This window comes from Nanorana parkeri, unplaced genomic scaffold, assembly GCF_000935625.1.
Source record: "Nanorana parkeri isolate BGI_ZX_2015 unplaced genomic scaffold, ASM93562v1 scaffold111, whole genome shotgun sequence".
Lineage (NCBI taxonomy): Eukaryota > Metazoa > Chordata > Amphibia > Anura > Dicroglossidae > Nanorana > Nanorana parkeri.
Window position 1 is genome coordinate 2,183,741 of NW_017306379.1, and position 22,553 is coordinate 2,206,293.

Below are 22,553 nucleotides of genomic sequence, written 5' to 3' on the forward strand. Positions count from 1 at the left end.
GAAGTACAAGTATCGGTGCATCCCTAATAATTATTACTATACAGGATATATATAGCGCCAACAGATAGCGCAGCGCTTTACAATGTAAGGAAGACATTACCGTTACAATACATATCAAGACAAGATGGCAAGGAGGGCCCTGCCTGTGAGAGCTTAGATATATAGAGATCATATTTACACATTGTATATAATGAACACTAATAGACTGTAGACTTGCTTTAAAATCAGATGCCTCTTCATGGTCCAGAAACCAGTTTTCTGCACATCTAGAACTGCTAATGTCCAATCAGCCTCCGAAGGTAACAAGAAAGGAAATAACTGGTTCCCTGTGTACTGCCATCTCCTGCAGCCCCCTCTCCAGACACGCTTATTACAGAAACTGAGCGATGAAACCAGTTACCTTATGTTCAAAAGTTTTAACGCATTTAGCAAAACTCCTTTCTTCACATCATAGTCAATCTTCTGATCTGTTCCGAAGCTGGGAGCACGGTTGATCTGGGGAGATGAAAATAGACATAAAAAGAGTCAATTAAAAAAAAAAGGGGAAGACAATTGTACAAAGGAAACAAAAAAGGTCGTGGCTCGAACCTAGGGCTCCTTAGAAAGAGATACGGTGGAGGTTTTGGGTCAATTTTTTTTTCTTAATCTTAATGTTAAACGTTTTTGAGCTGATGTTATAGATCTTTTTTTTATTACTATTTAAAATATACAATTTACAATTTTTGTATTACAATTAAAAAAATGTAATTCATGACAAAGGATTCCCAGAGCACTATATAAAGAGAACGCACAGCAGTGGTTTTCTACTTTCATGTAGTCTGTCTTTAAAAGAAACCTAGGACGGAGCAAAGGAAAGGAGAGGAAGAGGGTTCAGTCACTGCTCTGACTCTATTTTATGGATATGTAAATGTCAACTTGAGCTACTGAGATCAATTAAAAAAGTATTTTTTTCAAACAAGAGGTAAGAAAAGATGTGGGGAAAAAAAAAACGTAAAAAGGAGCCTAAAGCTTCACTTGCTTGCTACATATAAATATAGAATATGCATATGCAATAGTTCATATTTACCTAATTAACCCCTTTTTGCCAGCAATCTGTTCCATTATTGTTCCTCAGCATGATGCCTCATCATTTGGGCACCCTTTGAGAGCCAGTGACCGAAACATTGTCCTGCTCCTGACTCTCAATCCTGGCTTTCACTGACTCAATGACCATCAGAAACCAATCAGTGTGGTTTCCAATCATGTGGTCACTATGCCAGCTCTGAGATAGTGATCACATGCAGGATGGAGGCTCCCCTTACAAAAATCAAAGCCTACAGCTTGGAGATGAATGCTGCCACTTTAAGACAGCTGTGTTCAACTGCAGTGCCATATTTTTAATTTAGTGCAACTGTAAGTGCAAACAATTGTTTTTCTTTTAACATTGTACCAAATAAGAGGCTCATATGTCCTAAAATGTATTTCGGCATGCAAACTAGTCACAGATTTATTAAGCTAGCCAGCACATACTGCTGCTGCAAAAGTTGGCCTAGGAATCTAGACATCAATGAGCTCTGCTAACAAAAGGTTTTTACAAAGTTTAAACTGTATTCTTTTACAACTATACATTCCCACTTGAACATTACATTGAAAATCAAGAGCAGTGCACTAGTGAAACATGCAACCAAAGGCTACATTCTCTAATCTATAGAGCTATTTGCTAAATAATCTTTATTTTCAGCCATGTCACTATTACTTTCAGCTTTTATTGGCTCATACTAGTGAAAATAAAACTCTTGATATGAAAAGTGATCATTATGGTTTAGTACCTTGAGCTTCATACAAATTATACATTGAAAATAAAATCCAAGGTGTGCTAGATGCATTCAGGACAGAAAAGAGACGTAGCAGACAGTGGGAGAGACCACCATACCTGGAAGTGTTGGATTCCAGCCGCGGTCATAGCTCTTCAACAGAGTGAAGGTTGAAGGCACTGGCACCAAAAGGGTAGCTACAGCGGGACCTCAAGGTAACAACACTACAGTGCATTCACTGCAGACAGGCCCTGATTCCCCACAAGGCCACCGAGGCCCGGCCTCGGGGCGGCACGTTGCAGAGGGGCGGCAGCGCCGTGGAGTCCCCCGATGCCCGGAACATGTAGTTCTGGGCGCCGGGCGGTAAGTGGGGAATCCGGCCGTTCGTTTACAAGTGATTGCGGCGATGTGGAATAAAAAATTATTTAAAAAATAAATAAAACAAGCTAAAAATGTAAAAAATAAAGAAAATTAAAAAAGTGATAAAAAAGTAAGAAAAAATACAGAAAAAAAATTAGAACTAACCCTGCCTCCCCTGCCATCCGGTTCCATTCTCCGTTGATTGGGGGGGGCTGGTTGGCGAGGAGGGGGCGCATTGCGGAACCTGGCCTTGGGGCGGCAGGGAAAGCAAATCCGGCCCTGACTGCAGAACAATTTGTCACCCAGCTAAAGCAAGTTTAAAATCAGCAGAACTCATGGCAGGGTCAGCAAGTGATAAAAGTGTGTTCTGTTGGACAATTTCCTCTTATCCATGCCCATATGCCTGTAATGATCCGTGCAAACTCTGCGGGAGGTATAGGATCACAACTGCGGAGGTAAGCGTAAATGGTTCAGTTGAAGGGTTCACTGTCACACTTTAGTGTAGTGAGTGAAGTCGGAACCCCTTACACATCATATACCATTCTGATTGCAGGAGGAATTAAATGATAGAGGTGAATTCCCACAACCCTCAATTCTACAGCATTGGGGCCTGTTGGGAATTGTAGTTCTCTCCCCAAGTTTACTTCACTAGGGAGGTCAAAGAGACAGTAACTCTATTGCATATAGTATTTAAGACAGTCCAGAGAAGAGGGTAAGGCAGTTTTAGATAAGAGAGTTTAGTTGGATTCACTACCCCTAACCTTGATGTCAGTAGGTGCATACAACTCGGCAATTGATTACAGCATGTGGTAATGGCTACTTGCTGTTAGGTGGGAAGTCCATTCACAGGATGGGAGGCTGTATCCAGGCTGCCAGAATCCAAGGGGTAGATGTGGAGGTCCAAGAGGGGTTAGCAGGATACCCAGAGAGCGGTACAGTTTAGGGTCCTAAGTAGCTTGCTCGACGTACTACTTTGCTAGAACGTCGAGCAAGTGAAAGCCTACGGTTTAAATAGGCAGAGCAGGTGATTGGGGGGCGGAGCCGGAGACGAGACCCGACCCGAGCGTCTCCTAGCAACGGGACGCCGCTGGGCCGGGCTCGCCGCGTCATCACGCCGACTCAGCTGTTCGGCAGAAGGAGGAGTGGAGCGCGGAGGAACGCCCGCCCGTCGCCCGGCAACAGGACGCTGTTGACGGGGCCGTCCCTGCCATGTTCTTGGGCTACGGAGCAGGGTCCGATCCTGACAATGCCTTCCTTTCCTGCACTCCCTTGCAGCTCCTTGTTCCTCTGTAGCCGACGCTGAGATTGGCTGAGTGACGTCACACCCCAGGAGAACGGTGATGTTCCTCCCCCAGTCAAGCGACTTTGTCCAACATAAAACGCTTCCAAGATTTCTGCTGATTTTAAACTTGCTTTAGCTGGGTGACCACATTGTTTTGCACTGAAAGCACTGTCATGTTGTTACCTTGAGGTGCCGCTGTAGCTACTTTTCTGGAGGGCTTGGGCCCTGGACTTAATGATTGGCTGCTAAGCCAGGACACTGTCACAGGGGAACAGGTCACATGTTCCCACATATCCTGAAGGGTTGGCTATTCCAGCTGGCTATGTGGCTGCTAGGGAGCTCAGGTAAGTATATATAGGTTGGGACTAGTTCCAGAGATGTTAACATTGGATTACAGGTGTGCTGCCAGTTAGACACCATCAAATTTCATTGCTTTTTTACCATTCTTAATTAACATTCTTATTATCAGTCTTTATAACAATCAAGCTCTGCATACAGCCACACTGAAAGGGTGAATTACACCAGGAAGTCTTATGGCAATTCATGGAGACAGAGGATCCAACCTCAAACCAGCTCCTTTCTCTGATTCAGTTCACCCCCTAGGTGTCTCAGCCATTGCGTCCACCTGCCTAAAAGCCAACCGTCAGCAAAAACAAGTGCAGGTTCGGAGCCGTGAGCACAGGCTTCCCATAGGTAACATCCACCCCTGCTTGGCATCATTCTGTAATGAGATGTGTGTCTGTTAATGAAGCCGACTCACAAGTGCCATTCAATAACCCAATTTCTGTCCCTTTCTTAGGCTTTAATTAACATCACAAAGCAAGCTCGTACAACACAGACACGGGTAACAGATTTAACTGTAAAACCAAACAATGCCGCCTGAGCGAAAATCTATTTTTAATCATTATGTCAACATGCATAATTAAAAGTACTCATAGAAGCTGATACAAATGTACCCAGCATGTGCTGCCTCTAATTATGGCATTTAAATTCGCAAATGATTACAGTATTAGACTGGTAAAACTGGCAGCTAACAAGGGGAGGAAGGGATCCAAGAATGTAATGTTCTCCCCATAGTCTTCCTACAGGAATCCAGGCCGTTAAGTCTTTCCATTAATGCGTTAAAGGGACAAAATCACTCAAATGGATGGTCATTATTCCACATTGAAGTATACTCTCCGCATACTGCCATTTCCTGTAAGACCAAAGGTTAGTACACGTAGACATGTGTAACCATTATTGCTAGTTATAGTATCCTCGTACGCGTCATGGGAGCTAATGGTGCCGCAAGCTCACCATTGCAGATGCACCAAGCTCATGAGTCCCCTGTAATATTAAGTATGCTAAGCTTACATGAAACACCAAAGCAAGGTAAAAATGGCAACCAGTCAAATAAATTTATATCTAGCAAAAAGAAAAAGAAGAGCACACCGAATACTACAGAACTCAACACAATTACCAGCTGGCTCATAAGGGAAGTCTAAACTCTTCAACAACATGCATTAAACCTAATACATTTGTAAATCTATGTAAAGTTATGGACTCTTTACAAAGTGTGGCCCCTAACTCTAGACCAGAGGTAGGCAACCTCAGTATTCCAGCTGTTTTGGGACTACAATTCCCATGAGGCATTGCAAGACTCTGCCAGCCACAGGCATTACTCCTAGAAGCAAAGGCATGATGACATTTGTAGTTTCGCCACATCTGGGTTGCCAGGGTTGCCTACCACTGCTCTAGGCTATCTAATAAAACAGGAAATGAAACACACCACTCCAGGCTGTAGCAACTGTCCCTATTTATTAAATAGTATCAGGGGTCACTTCTGACATGGAAGCGCGTTTGATGTAGGAGACCCAATTCATTCAGAGGTGTATGGACACAAATATCTGTAATCAGTGTATAGAAATGTCTTTACTCAGTGTATAGAATATGTTTGTAAAGCTGGTCACCAGTAGGATTTTGTTCCAAAAAAATAGTTTTCGGAACATTTGTTTACTTAAATCGATGGTCAATTTCGATTGTAATGACCCAAGAAAATCAAAGGAGCAGGCTGGAAATTTTTTCTAGAAGAATGAATAATACTCTAACAGTGAATGAATGCAGTTTTCATTCAGGAAACTCCATTTATTCCAAAATCGAATGTTAAACCAAACAAAATTTCAAATGACATTCGTCAAGTCTCTGATGCCATTATCCAATGTTCTGACCAGGTTTTTCATATGACGGTTCGTATGAAAATCTACTAGTGTATGGCCAGCTTTAAAAGTGAACTATGGGGTAACCTTTTTATCCCATAGTTCTCTTAAGGGACAGGGGAGGACATATACTAACCACCTCCCGTGACCCAAAGCTCAGTATATAGTGAGCTATTGCCCGCTATATACTGAGAGCTTGCAGCCAGGACGGATCCCGACAATACTGTCGAGATACACCCAGCTGGCTGAGTGACAGCGAGCTTTGCCTATCAAGAGGCAGAGCCAGCTGTGCCCGCCCCCTTCCTGGTCCATTCCTCCACTCAGCGCCCTCTGCAGGGAGATGATCGAGAAGTGAACGAGCGACGGTATGTGTTCGCTCACTTACCTATCAAAAGAGCTGACCTGTGACAGTTTCATTGTCACAGGTCGGCTCTAACTATTAGGATGAGTGAAAATCACTCACCTCATAGTTCTCCTTTAAGACTCTACAGTCTACACTTTTTATTGTGAAACATGCCAGAGGTGACTCCTGCAGCTAACAGAGGGGAGGAGGAGCTGTGCCAGCACAGACAGTAATTAGACACTTGCAGAAGTGGAGAGGGCTATGATAGGGATTTCACTAGCCAATTATGTAACTGCCTAATAAGTTGGCTGGAATTCGGATTTAATTTTCTACTGAAGTTCATCTAAATCTGTGAGTGCATCTAACACTACCCTCCACACAGGGTGATGCTGCTGCTGTCTAAAGGTGACTCTGATGCTTCTCCATAGAGTGGATACAAAGGAACAGATTGTTTCCGCAGTGGGCTGTGCAAGGACCCAGTGGGGAGAAAAAAGGGGGCTTTTTAGAAACCAGTCCAGACCTCGTATATAAAAGTCTTAGAAAAACATTTATTCACTAAATTGTTGTATACATAGTTTAGAACCAAAAAATAAAGTACAAAATCATGTCATCAATAAAAATATATATCATTAATAAAAATACATATTGAATATGCAGGTTCACCGTTAGGTGACAATACCGTGCGGTTACGAGATATGCGGTAACTTATTTTCAGATGATGTAAACGCTCCTATAGGTCCCTACATGTTTCGCCCCCAAAAAGGGGCTTCTTCAGGGGAAAGAAGGCAGATCTCCGGGAGAACTGTATTCATGTATGCTCTCGCCACATGTATAATCAAAGCAACGAAAACTAGATGACATGAAGCAACTGCAACGAAATCATATAGGAGGTTGATTCTATCGAAGGTAAACTGCCACGAACAAAAATAGATGGAGGGATCGCGTCGGAGAACAGCACGCTATACTCCTCAGGAATCACGGGCAGCCGGTGAGGTACACTTAGGGGTCATGAAGTTCTATTAAGGGGACATATATAGACCGGATCTCTTGCCGCGTGTGAAGTTACTGTTTGTATCACTGGAAGCCATCAGAAGACAGGAAGTGTGTTCCTGGCCGGATCACCAAGTAAATATAGAGTGGAAAAAAAAAACTAAAAATAAACACGAATGCAGTTTCCACATATAAGGATTGGTAAGATGCAATATATTTCATTATTGGTTCTGGGTTTAGATACGATTAAGGTGGCCATATGAGGTTATATTTGTGATCATTTTTGAAATGTTTGTTGGTTTTCTAACAGTTGATGAGGATAAATCAATTATATTTTCAACTGTTGTGAGCAGTAAAACAGATAGGGAAAGGCTGAAATGTTATCTCTTTTCTTATTTAAATGAATTAAATTTAAACAATGAATGTGGACCTCAGTAGGGAAAAATCAAAGTCATTGTAATGCTCATGTACTAACAAAAACCTTTCATCCAGCCAAAGCTCCGATCACCAGAATGACAATGGCAGATCTCTTGGTGTCATCCGAATAATTCATCATTACAAGTTGGATGGTATCTACCTAGGTACATGCATGTTTCATTCCCCTAAATACAGCAGTACAAGCCAGTGGCCAATAAGATCACATGCATACACAAACATTACATCACTGCATGGACCGTAAAGGTTATGGTTATGTTGAAGGTTGTGGTAGAGTTAGCAGGAAAGTTAAGGTGAGCGAAGCCTTTGGGTTACTTGACAGCACCGGATTCCCTGTATGGAAAACAAACGTAGTGGATCATACCTCTAGTAGCCAGGGCTTCAGCTTCCTGTCCAAAATAATGTCAAAGCCCAAAACTTCAAAGCAGATGCTGTTGCTGCCGGGTTGTTGGCCAGGACGACACATGCGGTAGGCATGGAGCACATGAGGATCCGCTACTATTAGAGTCTTCACCACTAATTCCTAAAGACAGATGGTAAAGAGAGGTAAATCACATCACTTTTGTGCCATGAATGCCGCTCGCCCTCACCCTTCCCTGCCCCCCACTGAAAACTTAGAGATCCGACTGATCCGTATGGAGTTTTCTCTCTTTCAAACTGGAGATCCGGCTGACCATTTATGAAAATACTACTTACAGAAATGTCGTTCCAGAATTTGGCCACATCATGGTCATTGGCACGTAGGAATTCCGTAAACCACCGGATGGAGCGCTTGCTACCTCGGTCCTCCGTCTCGTCCCGCTCGAAGTTCTCATTGTGTTTGTTAACGGAGTAGTTAGTCAGGTGCATGTACAACTGGTTCTGAAAGAGAGGAAGAGAGTCCTATGACTAGACCGAGTCTTTTTCCCCCAATGACGGTGGAATCGCAGAGGAATCAGAAGGCTGAACTCAAACAAATCTGACAATTTATTGCGAACGTTCCCGGAAACTCAGCCAATGGCACAGCACCCTCATCACCATTTCAAAGCACAATATTTTGACTCATTTATCAAAACGTTGTGTTTCGGGCGAGTTGTAAATTTCACCTAAGCAATAATTACAGGAAAATAAGAATTAGTGCTGCATATTAGCATATTCCCAGCGATATGACATCCAACTGTCATCATCAGCAGCGTTTCATGTGCCAGAGAAAATGTTTTTACACAATTACACCTCTCCATCTGTCCAATCTTGGACGTGTCCGTTCTCTTCCGTCTTTTTAATGTACGCTTGTGCCTTGATTACGACAATCATTGATGGAGTCTAAATAGAAATTATTCCAGTGTATGAAATGATTACAGAGGGTTCAGGGATGGCACTATTGACAGTGCAAACGGTGCACCTGCTCTACAGTCTCAGAGGATGGAACCAACAAAAACTGGTAACATATCTTATAGGTTTGATTTTTTTGCAGGACCGGGCAACACTGCCAACCATGAGCAGCAATTCACGCCACACACTGGGTGTCCATGCTTTCTAATTTTACAAAGATTCTGCTGTGGTCCAATCACCTGCTATAGCCTACTCTAGGTCAGAGCTCTGGTCCTCTCCTCCCGACATCCCATGGCAGCACAAAAACTCTCCCTCCACTACATAGGTTCCTTCAATGCACCAGGTAATGCCAGGGGTTCTACCAGACCTCTATAAGTTTCAAGAGATGTCACCAACACACCATAATATCTTGTGCAATCAGCAATCGTCATTCTGAGCCTGATGAAGGAGACCCTGCGTGATCCAGAAAGCGCTTGCATTTGAATGGCAATATTTGTCAACAAATGGACTTTTGTGGATTGCACAAGATATTATGGTGAGCTGTTGACATCTCTTGAAAATTATAGCATATCTCACGGTGCCGTTCATGGTCATTACAAGCACCCACCGTGCAGAGTTACATCTTCTTATTACTAGACCTCTAAGGCCTTGTTCACACAGGTGACAAAACCGTGCAGTTGATGTGAGATTTCAGCCTCCAGCTACCCACTGCAATGGTAACACTGCACCTGAGTAGTGCTGTATATGCGGCTGCAATACTTTGTGTTGCAGGTGACATACAGCTTGTCACCTGTCACAGGCAATGCAGCGTATTAAATGCAACAATTGCATTCATTGGAAACGCAGTATATCTATAGGAAACCCCCATTGAGATTAAAAAAATACAACCTTGCATTCAGGAGGCAGCAGAAAAACCTCCATAATGCCAGGCAGCTGCTGCTCCACCACCCTCTGAGAAGCGATCCAATGCAGATCACTTTTCAGAAGGCAGTGGAGACTGCAGCCCATGTAAACAAGGCTTAACTGTAGCTGTATCCAGGCAGTGTGCGTTTTTTTTTCCATGCCCAGGTCTGCTTCACCCCCTTAGTCCAGAACGTTTGTGTAGTGTGAGCAATCCAAACTTGGCCCGGGTGTACCCTGCCCAGGACCACTTGGAAGAGGTGGTCTGGGGCATGGTTCCCTTGGAGTTCGGTAAAGTTCACTTAAGGCAGTGGTTCTCAACCTTTCTAGGGCCGGGACCCCTTGGTAACATTTGCCAAGTTGTGGTGACCCCCAACGGTAAAATTTAGGGTTGACGCGGCTGCTGCAGCGACATCTGGCAGCGTGGCGGGAGAACTGACACTGCTGCGCTAGGAGAGGGCTGAGGAGGACTCTCACCTAGCACAGCAGAAATCACACAGCGACCCACAGGTTGAGAACCACTGTTGTAACAGCTAAAATGGCAAACCTTATAACACAAGCCGAGGGTGTCAACTTTTATTATTAATAATAATGATGATAATCACTAGATGGGGACCTGATGGAGAACTGCAGGTCCCCCTCTGCTGATTGACAGCAGCAGTGGGCGGGTGCAATAGCTAGTTTGCTATTGCAAAGTGAAATAGCCAATAGGAATGTAGCTATGCATTCCAATGCTGATTTATTTTTTTTTTCTGACTTACGGCGGCCGGGGCTCAGATGTCAGAAATGAAAAAAACGATCGCAGCGAAAGGTTTACACTGCTCGATCGAGCAGATTAAACCTTTCCGTGAGAAAGTGTTTGCGGAGACTCCCGGCGACCCCTGGCAAATTGTCATTCGACCCCCAAAGGGGTCCCAACCCACAGGTTGAGAACCGCTGACTTAAGGCCTCAGAAAAGGCCGGCATGTACATCTCGGTGCTGCGTGCATGGCAGTATAGGGCAGCTCCCGGGAAGGACAGGTGCTGCGTGTGATTAGTATGCAGCAGTCTGTGCTTCTCTATGGGAGTACGCGGCCGTACGCCACCCTACGCTCACCCGCTCTGCATGTGCGGTTGTCCATAGTCCTACGCTGACAGAATGGATCCTGTCTGCGTCCAAGCCAGGACACCCGCACCCGTATAGACCTGCACTTGGGGTGAGCGTAGGGCGGCGTACGGCCGTGTACTCCCATATCGAAGGACAGGCTGTGAAAGCAAACCGTGCCCAAGTAATGAAATCTCAATGAGTACTAAAAGAGGGGTCACTATGGTCTACAACCAAGATTATTGGCAGACTGGGGAGAGGGGACAATCCTTGTGCGTGTTGTAAAGTAGTCACTGCTCAAAGCTCGCTCCTGTGATGGACTACAATCTCATGTTCAGTTTACTAATTTGTATTGAGATTGTAGTCTATCCCGGGAGTGAGCTTGAGCCGGGAGTGGTGAATACTTTACAACAGGGACCATGGGGAACAAAAGTAGCCCCCCTCTGGAAGGAAGGACAGTGTCAGCACCAATTCAGAGAGGATTTGACAATCTACAGCCAAGTGATACACAAATAAGATACATTTCTGTTAATAGTTAAGGTACTTTTGTATTTTTAAGATTTAACTTCAGTTCAGTGTCACTTCAAGGTGCTCATAGGCGCTAGTAGACTTGCAGACATGCCAGCAGGACCTCACTGCCCTCTGGTGTTTCTGTTGCCCGGAGCACACATAAACACGAAAGTCTGGCTCAGCCAGGCATTCAGTAAGAGAGCTGAGATGGGAATAGGAAAGCTGCGCAGGCTAAAACTGTCAGAGCCGCGTATCGCAGTGGCGAACGATAGTGATCAGAACAGTCTTTCAAGCCTCTCCAGCTGATTGTACCCCTCGAGGGACCAGCAGTCATGTGCCGGACCCATAGAAATTAGACAAACGGCCGATCTAACAAAACGTACAATGAAATCATTTACCCAAGCTTTAAACTTCCATTCTCTCCCCTGCTATTCTGTTCAGCCTCTGGAAAGCTGGGAAGAGAATATCTTAAAAGTGGAGATTCCGCTTCTTACAAATCCTCATCAATGATTATAAACTCCAGCCAAAACCTTCATCTTACCTATTGGATGGACGTATATGGCCAAAGCCTCTGCCAGCTTCTAAATGACTGACTGAGCGCTCCCCTGATAACCTGTCGTCTGGAGTTGCCCTTTAAATTTTGTGTATTCAGCCTGTCGCCGCAGTTGATGTAACCTTTAAATGTGCAATTAAATTTCAACGTCGAAAACAAAATTCGGGAAAAAAAAACACAACCTAAACAAAGGCAAAGCCGTCGCTTTGTTCATGGGAATAGTTAAAACAAACAGTTTCTAAATATATTACCCCGTAAAATGGAGACGCACTGTCATGAAGATCTTATAAGAACCTCTAATTACATTATAGCTGTGTGATTACCCAAACGCGTTATGGACAACGTCTTTGTCCATTTTCTGACACTCTGTTTATATACATAATGGAAACACACTTGTTAATTGGTGACTTGTGTATGCGAGATCCATTCTGACAGAGAATGAGAAACGTACAACTGCATTTTGCCAGATATTTCAAGGCGAGCAATCAGTCAAAGGCAGCCGGAGATTACAGCAGCTAGAATACCTGACCGTATTCTACGTGACTAGACTGCCACCTAGTGTTCATCGGTAGATTTACAGGCCCTTTGCTAGATGCAGCCATAGGTACATTTCAGATTTTAGCTACAATAAACTCTTTGTTATCCGGAATTCAACTACCTAGAACTCTCATATAACCAGAAAAAAAAACCCCTGTGTACTCATTGTTCTGCTGATCTGTGGCATGTGTTATCCAGGAAACGATTGTGTGCCTATTTGTCTTAATTTGCTTTTGATTACTGCATTTCAATTTATTATGTTATGATATGGTATAGTATGGGGTATGACATTAGTTAGACCTATTTTTATTAGTAACTCTGCATATGAACCAGGAAACTAGCATTTTTAGAAGGCCGTCAACGTCAGCAAATAGCATGCTACGTTTTTCTGCCACGATAGGCATATGTTTAAAGTCAGAGGTCATCTAAAGTTTCAGATGTGTTGCTGGATCAAATGCCTGACCTCACACACACTGTCTTTCAGCTCCACTGCACATAACAATGTCAAGTATCAGATCTCCATAGAGAAGTGCAAGTACACCTGAGGTCCGTGATAGCAAGTAATGGCCATACTCAACGCATGCAAAAAGTCAGGAGTTCAGGCGCAATCATTAATTTCTATAGGAGTGCATAATGTATGCACAAACCTAAAGTAGACCTGAAAGTGTAAAAAGATTTGTAACAGGGAACATCTAGAAATGTTAATTGTTCCTAAGCAGTACCCTGAAAAAATGTTGTCTTGAACTCCTCCAAAAAAATAGCACTGTACTTCCTCATAGACTTGTGCATTTAAATTCCAACGAACCTGCAAACAACGAAATTCCGTTGATTCGGCAGTTCGTCCGAATCCAAATTGACAGACTATTATATGCCAGAATATCCGAAAAAACATATTTCAGAACATAATTCATTTGCAGAAGGCTTGGCAGCCAAATTGTCCACCGGCGTGTTCTGCGCAAGAGCACCGCCATCTTGGAGGTGGGGCGCATGACGGCACATAATGCTGCGCGTGCACGGCGTGGGGTGACGTCACATGCCTGTATGGGTGCCGCCATCTTGGTGTATACCTGCAGTGCAAGGATCTCCCTGCTCCTACTTTATTTTTTTATGTGGGCCCTTGCTCCCTCCACCTTTCCTGCTGCTTCTTGATGATTATCCCACCAGCCATCAGATCACTAGTCATCAGAAAGGCAGCTCTGACATGAAGAAGCAAAGCTATGCTCCCCTACCAAGATAGGCCTCTCCACATAGAAACTGTGCAGAACAAGGCACAGTAATGGGGAAAAGATCAGTTGCAGGGAGACCACAGGCAATACTGGTGACCAGTCCTTTGCCATCTGCATGCCTTTTTTGGGCCCAGCTTCCACAGTACAGGTTCTCTTTAAGAGCATGGGGACAAGTACAGGGATCCCAACCTGAAATAAGTCATTTCAGGAGGTGCCCTTCTCATTTCAGGGAGGTGCCCTCTGTCAAACCACCCCAGAGGGCGCCTCCCTGAAATGAGAAGGAAGAGAGCACCCCCTGAAATGTTGGCAGATAGCAAAGAAGCCTATTACTTCCCTTGCTATCTGCCGTTTTGTTTAGTATTCTGGCAGCTACTAAATGAGTATGAGTACTACTGAGTATTCTGGCAGCTACTGCCGTCAGAATAAAAAAAAAAAACAGCATAGGAATGAATAGCTAGATTGCAAGAGTAAACCTTTCTGGGAGAAAATGTTTTTCTCCCGTGGGTCCGGGAGCCGCTATCTAATAGCGGGAGACTCCCGGAACATCCGGGACAGTTGAGATGTCTGCAAGTATAGAATTAAACAGCTTAGGGCAGCGTTTGAGGCAGCAACAGTCACGCTTCAGGTGTCCTCTAAACCTTTATACTTACGCTTAAAAACTCAAAATAACTCATGATAAATTTAAAGGGGCAGAAAAAAAATATTTTAAGCTCAATTCTATTGGAAGACTTATTTCCTAGGTTCTGACAGAGTGGGCAAGGGTTAGGACCTCTGTCATAAACTGACATGAACTGTGCCCTAGTTGAGAACATTTTTCCCTCCCTTCCTGTGTCCTTGAGTAAAGGGAAAGTAGAAAGACAGGTCACCAGCACTCGAGATAATTTAAATGGATTAGTCCTTTTTTTAACGGACAATTGTGTCACAATAATCAACAAAGCCGACGTTTCGGGGCAGCAGAGGGGCCCTTCTTCAAGGCGAAAGGATGTGACACGTCACATCCTTTCGCCACATCCTTTCGCCTTGAAGAAGGGACCCTGTGCGGCCCCGAAACGTCGGCTTTGTTGATTATTGTGACACAATTGTCCGTTAAAAAAAGGACTAATCCATTTAAATTATCTCGAGTGCTGGTGACCTGTCTTTCTACTTTGTATTTTGCACGGTGCCATCCGTGGCAGTTACTACAAGCACCATTGTTTTTACTGGCCGGGACTGCTGTAAGGTGTGCGGAGAGCACCCTCACCAACTGAAACTTGAGTAAAGGGAAATTTCTCCAACCAGCAAACAGACACTCAACCCAGATCGGAAATATTTGTGCTTTTGTCATTAGAGAGATTTACTCTCACTTCCTATTCCAATGACACCCTGCGCATGTCCTAGGAGAGGAAATCTCCCCCAGAGACACATACAGAAATAAGAAACAATATGACAGATATTCAATATTTCACTCCAAAAAAAAAATGGTTGAAGTTGGGCTCTATAGGGTCAGCCCACCCAAAACACCCTTTATCTCTTGGGGATTCGATTGGTGAGATCTACGCATTGCACTCCCAAATCTGCACACATTCTGTGGCCATTATGAGCAGTTTTCACTCCCTCTGTCATATTCTTTATTGATTTTATATAATGGAGAATACAACAGGAGGAGCAGGGACCCACAATGGTGGAAAGGGGGACACCCAAAACTCTCAGGTGGACAGGCACAGAATCAGGAAATTTGGCAGGGAAAGCTCATTGTTGGAGCATCCAATATGCATAAGAAGCCAGGCGTTGACTTGGACCAGCAGGCCCCACCACTTTTGAATGGACTGGATCCTTTACTACTGAATATTTACAGGATTATTCAGTAAAAGGGTGAAGAGTTTGGAGAAGGCAGGAGAAGTGAACAATCTAGGACAACATAGCTAAACTGGAAAGTGAGCGGAATTGGAGAATGTTTCCAAATCAGCGATGTTGTCCTAGATTGTTCACTTCTCCTGACTTCTCCAAACTCTTCACACTTTTGTGAATAACCCTGTTAGACTCCTGCATGAACACAATCGTGATTGATTCTCTCTAGCTTTATCTGGCCTGCAGTTTTCCGGCAAATATAAAGCAAGGCCGGTTGTGCTGACCTTCTGGCATACGGCCATCTTTGATCTGTCCTTTAGCAAACAGTCTAATGCAGAAACACTAGCTATTATTTTTCACCAGGAACAGATGACATACATGGCGCCCCTATAATGTATAATATTCCATGCGTCATTGGTAAAGTACCTTTCATCACAACAGTTACCTTCAAACATCTCACCCTCATTAAAGTCAGATAAATGTAAGGCGGCCTCACCCAGCTTCTCCAACCATGACAACCATCTATTATATATTCTAGAAATGTAAATACAGATACGCACGCCACTCTGCCACACTGACTTTAAAGGATCTCAGGTTAATGAATTGATCCCGGGGGAAAACCTTCCATCTTGACTAATCTCCAGATGTTTCTACTTAGACGTTACAGAACTTCCCCAAGACCGATCAAACTTGAGAGAACTTCATCTTCACGGTGACTCTGATGTTCCATCATTTTTCATAATTAGGTTGTTTATCTGATAAATTCAGCCAAGGCCACGGTTCCTGATTAAAATGTATCCATTTATAATGTTTGATTACTATAGATGATATGGCACATTTCAGTGTTTACTGTGTATGAAGTTTACACTATGACGGCTTCACAGATTGTGTCAACATATGCCGGGGATATTCTGTTATGTGGTGGGATGGGTGGTCCGAGCACGCAAGTGTTAATGAGGCATAATATTGTAGTAATATTGTAATATACCTATACATTGTGTGTGTGTGTGTGTTATTGTGTGTGTGTATGTGTATATCTATATATTAATATATATATATATATCTATATATATATATATATATATATCTTTGTCAAAGATCTTAAAGTAAACCTTAACAATAAACTTTCTATTTGCTTCTTTTTAGTCTGTTAAATAAATATACCGTTAAAAGAGTTTTGTTAACTGTATACAGTCGACCCCCGCAAAGTTCAGAGTTCACGGCCCCAGTCGTTCGCGGATTTATCCTTAGAACCTAACTAATAATTGTTTGTGGAAACCGCAAATAAACTAAGCGCCAAAAGACGTTTAAGACACTCCAGGAGGAGGTTGAACTAATGGATTTGCTTCGGGAACTAAAAATGTATGCCGCAGTAGCGCGCCATTATGGCATGAACGAGAGCACCCTACGCTACATAAGGAAGAACGAGGCAAAAAATAGACATTTATAGGCATTTTTTTTACCCCATTTAAAATTTGTGGTTTTTCACAATTCGTGGGTGCTCTAGGAACGTAACCATGCGCGAATTTCAGGGGTCAACTGTAATACACATAATAAGTGCAAAAAAAGAAATTCAGAGCTGTGCTTTATCCTGTTCACACTTCCTGTGCTATCTTAAGGACCCTAATTAGCCCTCCTAGTTATTATCTTGAGAATATAGAATTACTTTCCTTTAGGTTGTAGAGATGGCAGAGTGGGTGGAACACCACTCAGTCCACAACAATGCTGTGTGTTCTCACCACACAACAGGATGTACTAGAGGAGTGCATTTCTGGAAGATTAACAGGTATTTTTCTGTACTTACAGGGTCTTTAAAGGGATAAAACATGGGGAAATATACATGTATTGCAGACATGCATTGCATATGTTTCTCATTTATTGTGCACTGACACAATTTAAAATATATACTCTATATCATGGAACATACATTTAGAGTCCTCAATATCCATCTACTCATGAGCTGGGACTTCCGGTACTCGGTATTCGGTATCGGCGAGTACAGAAAAAAGAATATCGGTACTCGTACTCAATACCGAAAAAACTGTATCGGTGCATCCCTAATTATTAAATGTATAATGTATAATGATAAGTATGAATGTGTTCTAATATGTATATTTTATAAAGGTATATACACTGAGTGGCCAGATTATTATGACCACCCCATCAGTACTTCGTTGTGCCACGAGATTACTCCACAAGATTACTTTGTTGGGCCGCCTCGTGACTCCACGAGATGTTGAAAGGTGATGCGAGGAATCTGACACTGCACTGTTGCCCTTCTGTTGTCCTGTACCAGTCTTGCCACTCTCCATTCTGCCATAACATTGACTAGTCGCTGACGACCACAATTCGCACGTTCAGACCCAGATTCGGCTGACAGTCCAGTTTTTAAACACTTTAACAACAGCTGCTCTTGAAAATGTAACGAATTCTGCTGTTTTGCTGATACTCGCTCCATGGCTCCGCGCCAACAATCATCCCACGTTCAAAGGCTGATAAATCGCGTTGTTTACCCATATCTTCAGAAAAAATCACTTCTACTGTTGTGGTAAATAACCTGCTTCCCTATTTATAATGGTCTGGCCCTCTAGCAACTTCAGGGCGAAATTATAGCTAATTATAGCTAATTTGCCTACAACCCTCAGGTGGTCATAATAATCTGGCCACTCAGTGTATATAGTATAATGATATGTATGACAATATTCTTATATGTATATTGTATAATGGTATGTATGAATGTATTATGTATAATATATATTGATAAGTATGAATGTATTATAATATGTATAATATGTAATTATGTGTATAAATGTATTCTAATATGTATAATGTATGACATGTATTAGTGTATTGCTATATGTAATGTCATACTGTATATTAATGTATTATTAAATTTAAAAAAAAACAATAAATTCATTAATTTCCCCAGAACTATTAAACCTAATATTTTATTTTAACGTCAGCTATAACGCTCTGCTTTGCTGCAGTTCTAACCCCTAGAGTTGACCCTCGTCTATTCCAAAAAAACATATTTGGCCATGGGAAGCTGTAAATCAATCACTGGCTTCACAGCAGAAGGAATCATGCTGATTGGCTGCTGCACAACCCCTGTGATCAAGTTAATCATCAGAAAGGCCACTTCGGCGGATAGATTAGAAGGCCGGGGAAGTCTCCGGCAATGCTATAAAAAGACACTTTTGAAACAAAGACTATTTGTCCATGGCTGTTTAAAGTGGCACTCAGGCAGTAAAAACTAGAATATCACAAGGATCCTACAACCAGCCCATGAATTGGATCAATGAACACGCATATTACATACATTAAGCAGGCAACATGTGGATATAATTTCACTGACATTATTGTTCCTTTTATTCTCCACTACTTAAATGTCTGTGGCTGTGTCTGCCCGGAGGACATGCTTATCTGACAATCCCCATCACAAAGTGAAGATCGAGGAGATTTATCAGGTTTGGTTAACGGCTTATTTTACAGTGTTACACTATATATTGTACAGCTGCTGGTGCAAGATTATGTGGTAGAAAAAAGTACAGCATGTGTGTGTGTGTATATATATATACATACACACATAATGAAAGATAATACCTCACCTCTAATAAAACTGCCAGGTTTGAAGCCTCTTTTAGAGGTCTATTTATACAATTCACCCTGAGAATATCTGTGAACATTCATTTTGGGTGAATAATGTCAAAAACAGATGTTCTTAATTAGGTATGCACTGATGCCAATACCGAGTATTTGGGCAACTACTTGTACTCGCCCATATGCTCCCGATGCCTATCTGGCATACCGGAACCTCCGGTATCAGGAAGCCCCGGCAGCGAGTCATTACACACTGCCCGGCTTCCTGATTAGCCAGGAAGCCAGCTACATGCTCCCACGTCACCAGGGAACATGGAGCTGGCTTCCCGGGTAATGACTCGCCGCCCATGTTCCTGATTATCTGCCCTCTGACTTACTGATTGGTGAGAAAGCCGGCTCCATGCTTCCTCGTCACCTGGTGACGAGGTAGCATGGAGTCGGCTTCCTGGTCAATTAGCAAGCCGGGCGCCGTGTAATGACCCGCCTCCCGTCTTCCTGATTGGTCTGGAAGCTGGCCAATCAGGAAGCCAGGCGGCAAATCATTACCCGCCCCGTCTTCCTGATTTGCCAGAAAGCCGGCTTCATGCTTCCTTCTTCAGGTGACAAGAGAGCATGGAGCTGGCCGGCTTCCTGGCTAATCAGGAAGCCGGTGGCGAGTCATTAGATGCCGCCCGGCTTCTTTTATTCCGGTATCGGTATTTAATGTCGGCAAGTACCAAAAAAAAACATTCAGAAACGGTAAAACACCGTTGCCTTGACATGTTTTCCCAGAATGGTCACACTTCCTCAAAGAATTATTGGGATAGCACTGCGGAACACCCAGGACACAGGACAGAACTGGATTCCTGGCATAATCAACAAGTATTTTTTTGCACTTTTTCAACAGAGATAACCAATCCGTTTTATTAGTATATTAAAGAGGAACTACAGTTACCTCTGCTCCAAAGATGCAAAGTCTGTGAGCTACCATGCCAGCACCGACATCTTCTTATTGGTTTCTTCTGAGTTCAGGATCTTGGATCCAATTGAATGTTTAGGCTGGGTTCACGCAACTGCCATGCATGTGCATGGGAGTTCATTACTCTTGGCATCCAGGTAGGTGCTGGGATTGTACACTGAGCTGTAAAACAACAGCTCAGTGTACATTGTAAACAATTTGCATGGAGAAAGGTAAGAAGCATATATTGCAAATACCGTGTTTCCCCGAAAGTAAGACCTACCCCGAAAGTAAGACCTAGCGCTATCTTCGGGGATTTCTGTAATATAAGACCTACCCCGAAAATAAGACCATATTTTTGGGGAAACACGGTAGCATGTCTCTTCTACAATGAAAAACAAAAAACCTTTGTGCTTGCAAATGTTGGATTTTTAACTAAAGTTACGCTTCAACATACAAAAAGGAAGCAATTCAGAGAAGTTCATTATTAGTGTTTACATACACTGTTTTACATACGCTTTAAACCATTTTGGTGAAACATGTCATGGCGACTGATATTTACCGGATACAAGAAGCACTGAATGCAGATCATCTGTGTCTCGCAATGCCTCATTGGACTTGTAGTTTCACCACAGCTGGAGTGCCAAGGGTGCCTGCTCCAGATGTAGTATATACGCAGGTAAAAATTAGATAATAAATTAAGGCCAGTCATTGACAAGGTGCTAGATACGCAAATTACATTCTGATTGTACAATTTCTGATTGACACTAAGGGGCTGATCAATAAACCAATTGGACAGTGAACGAGATTCATGGTGCATTATGGTCACTAGATGGTGCTGAAGAGCATAAGCATTTCCTAAACTCCTCAAGTGGCAATAATGTGCTGCGAATCTCATTCGCATAGCTGTGAACGGGTTATAAATCAACCCCTTACTGTAGACCGCAGGGCTGTTGGTCAACCTAACACACTTTAAAAAGAATGTAAAAATTATATACTGTATGTGGAAGCCAATCAACCCACCAGATTGGACTCCGACGGCTGACGATACTTCTCTGTCCCCATCCTGACCAGGCCGTCATTGTATAGAAATATCCTTAGCGGATCGCAAGAAGTGACCAAGATGTAAATCCGCAAATCAAACTTGTATCCTTCCAGCAAGAACGGTTTGTCAAGATATTCCTGAACAATCAGATGCTCCTGAGTCTGGAGCTTCTCTCCGTTCCGTATCAGAGAAATGCTAGAAAGTATAGAACAGAAAAGAGAGGTGTTAGGTTTTTCCCTGGCATTTGAAGATAAGCCATCGGTACCCAATATATCAGTGATTCAATATACAAAAAGGAATACATTTATTGCAAATCACATAGTTCAACTAGCCAACGATTCGGGGCCACGCAGGGTTCCTTCCTCAAGGCATCGGAGTGAGAGCCCCTGACGCAGTGTAAGGGGCACATTTTTTATGTCTCTACATTTCACAATCTAATACTTGTCATAATGCAAATCAGGGATAAAAATAATACATGGACAACCATTACCTAAAGTGACAGACCAGCTAAACTCATAACCAAACCTCAAATACTGTTGTATGAACTACAATCTCAATATAAATGAGTAAACTAAACGTGAGATTGTAGTCCATCACAGGAGTGAGCTTGGAGCGGTGGCTATTTTACACACACACACACACAGGGACCATGGGGAACAAAAGTAGCCACCCTCCAGAAGGAAGCACGGTGTCAGCACCAATTCAGAGATGATTTGAGGATCTACAGCTGAGTGATACACAAATAAGAGACATTATTGTTAATAGTTAGGGTACTTGAATGCATTTTTAAAATTTAACTCCTGAGTTTAGTGTCACTAACCTCTAAGTGAGCCAAGAAGATCACAAAATGCTCATCTCAAGACTCCAAACGTCCTTTAGTAATATGACAAGTTGACGGAATAAAACAAAACAAAAGGTAGCCTATGCATTTTGGGGGCAAAAATTCTCCTTCATCAAGGCAGAAACGTCAGACCCGCATTTTTGAGTCTATAGTTTATAAACGCTTGTGTTTATAAAACTTCTGAAATGCGGGTCTGACTTTTGGACTCTTGAGAAGCTCATTTGGCACTCTTTTTTGGCCTATTTACAGATGGATTTCCCAATTTAAATTACCTGTTCTTCTTAGGGGGTCCCCTGCTTTGTGAAGAGCTGCTGAATTCAAGCCATTAGTCTCAATTTACAGCTCTTAGATCTGAGTCCCACACCTCACCCCCCAACCTCTCTCTGTTAAGAGACGTCGGACCTAGAACTAAGCATGCACCAACAGATGAAAGATCAATCATCAAAGATCAAGGAACCCGTAGACACCTCTGGAGGATCCCTTGGTTTCCACAAAACTCTGGTTGAGAATGGCTGCCCTAGACAAAAACGAGCATGTATTTTTTGCAGTGCAGGGGGAGCCCCATTGCAAGGTTAGTTTTTACATTTCCACGGAGTTCAACTAATTTTCCATTGTCAAAAGTTTATCCCATCCACAATCTACTAAGAATATTTTTTTTGTTTTTGCCTAGCTCTCTTTTGAAAAGATTTCCCATCACCTTCAGTCCTGACAGGAAGTGAGGGAAAATCTCAGAAATAGGGACACAGGTGGCAGTAACAATCTGACATAGGCTCTAACCCTTCCA

General features: G+C 42.9%; 1 protein-coding gene across 1 annotated transcript in view; it reads right to left on the reverse strand.

The window, feature by feature from the left end:
* The window catches only part of TTLL7 (tubulin tyrosine ligase like 7), a 139,931-nt gene that overhangs the window by 77,461 nt on the left and 39,917 nt on the right, over positions 1–22,553 (reverse strand). The window contains exons 7-10 of the mRNA XM_018553127.1: positions 20,907–21,123; positions 8,095–8,259; positions 7,763–7,921; positions 401–495 (exon numbers count right to left, since the gene is read on the reverse strand). Of these exons, the coding sequence (XP_018408629.1) occupies positions 401–495; positions 7,763–7,921; positions 8,095–8,259; positions 20,907–21,123 (636 nt within the window). The remainder of the gene's footprint in view (positions 1–400; positions 496–7,762; positions 7,922–8,094; positions 8,260–20,906; positions 21,124–22,553) is intronic.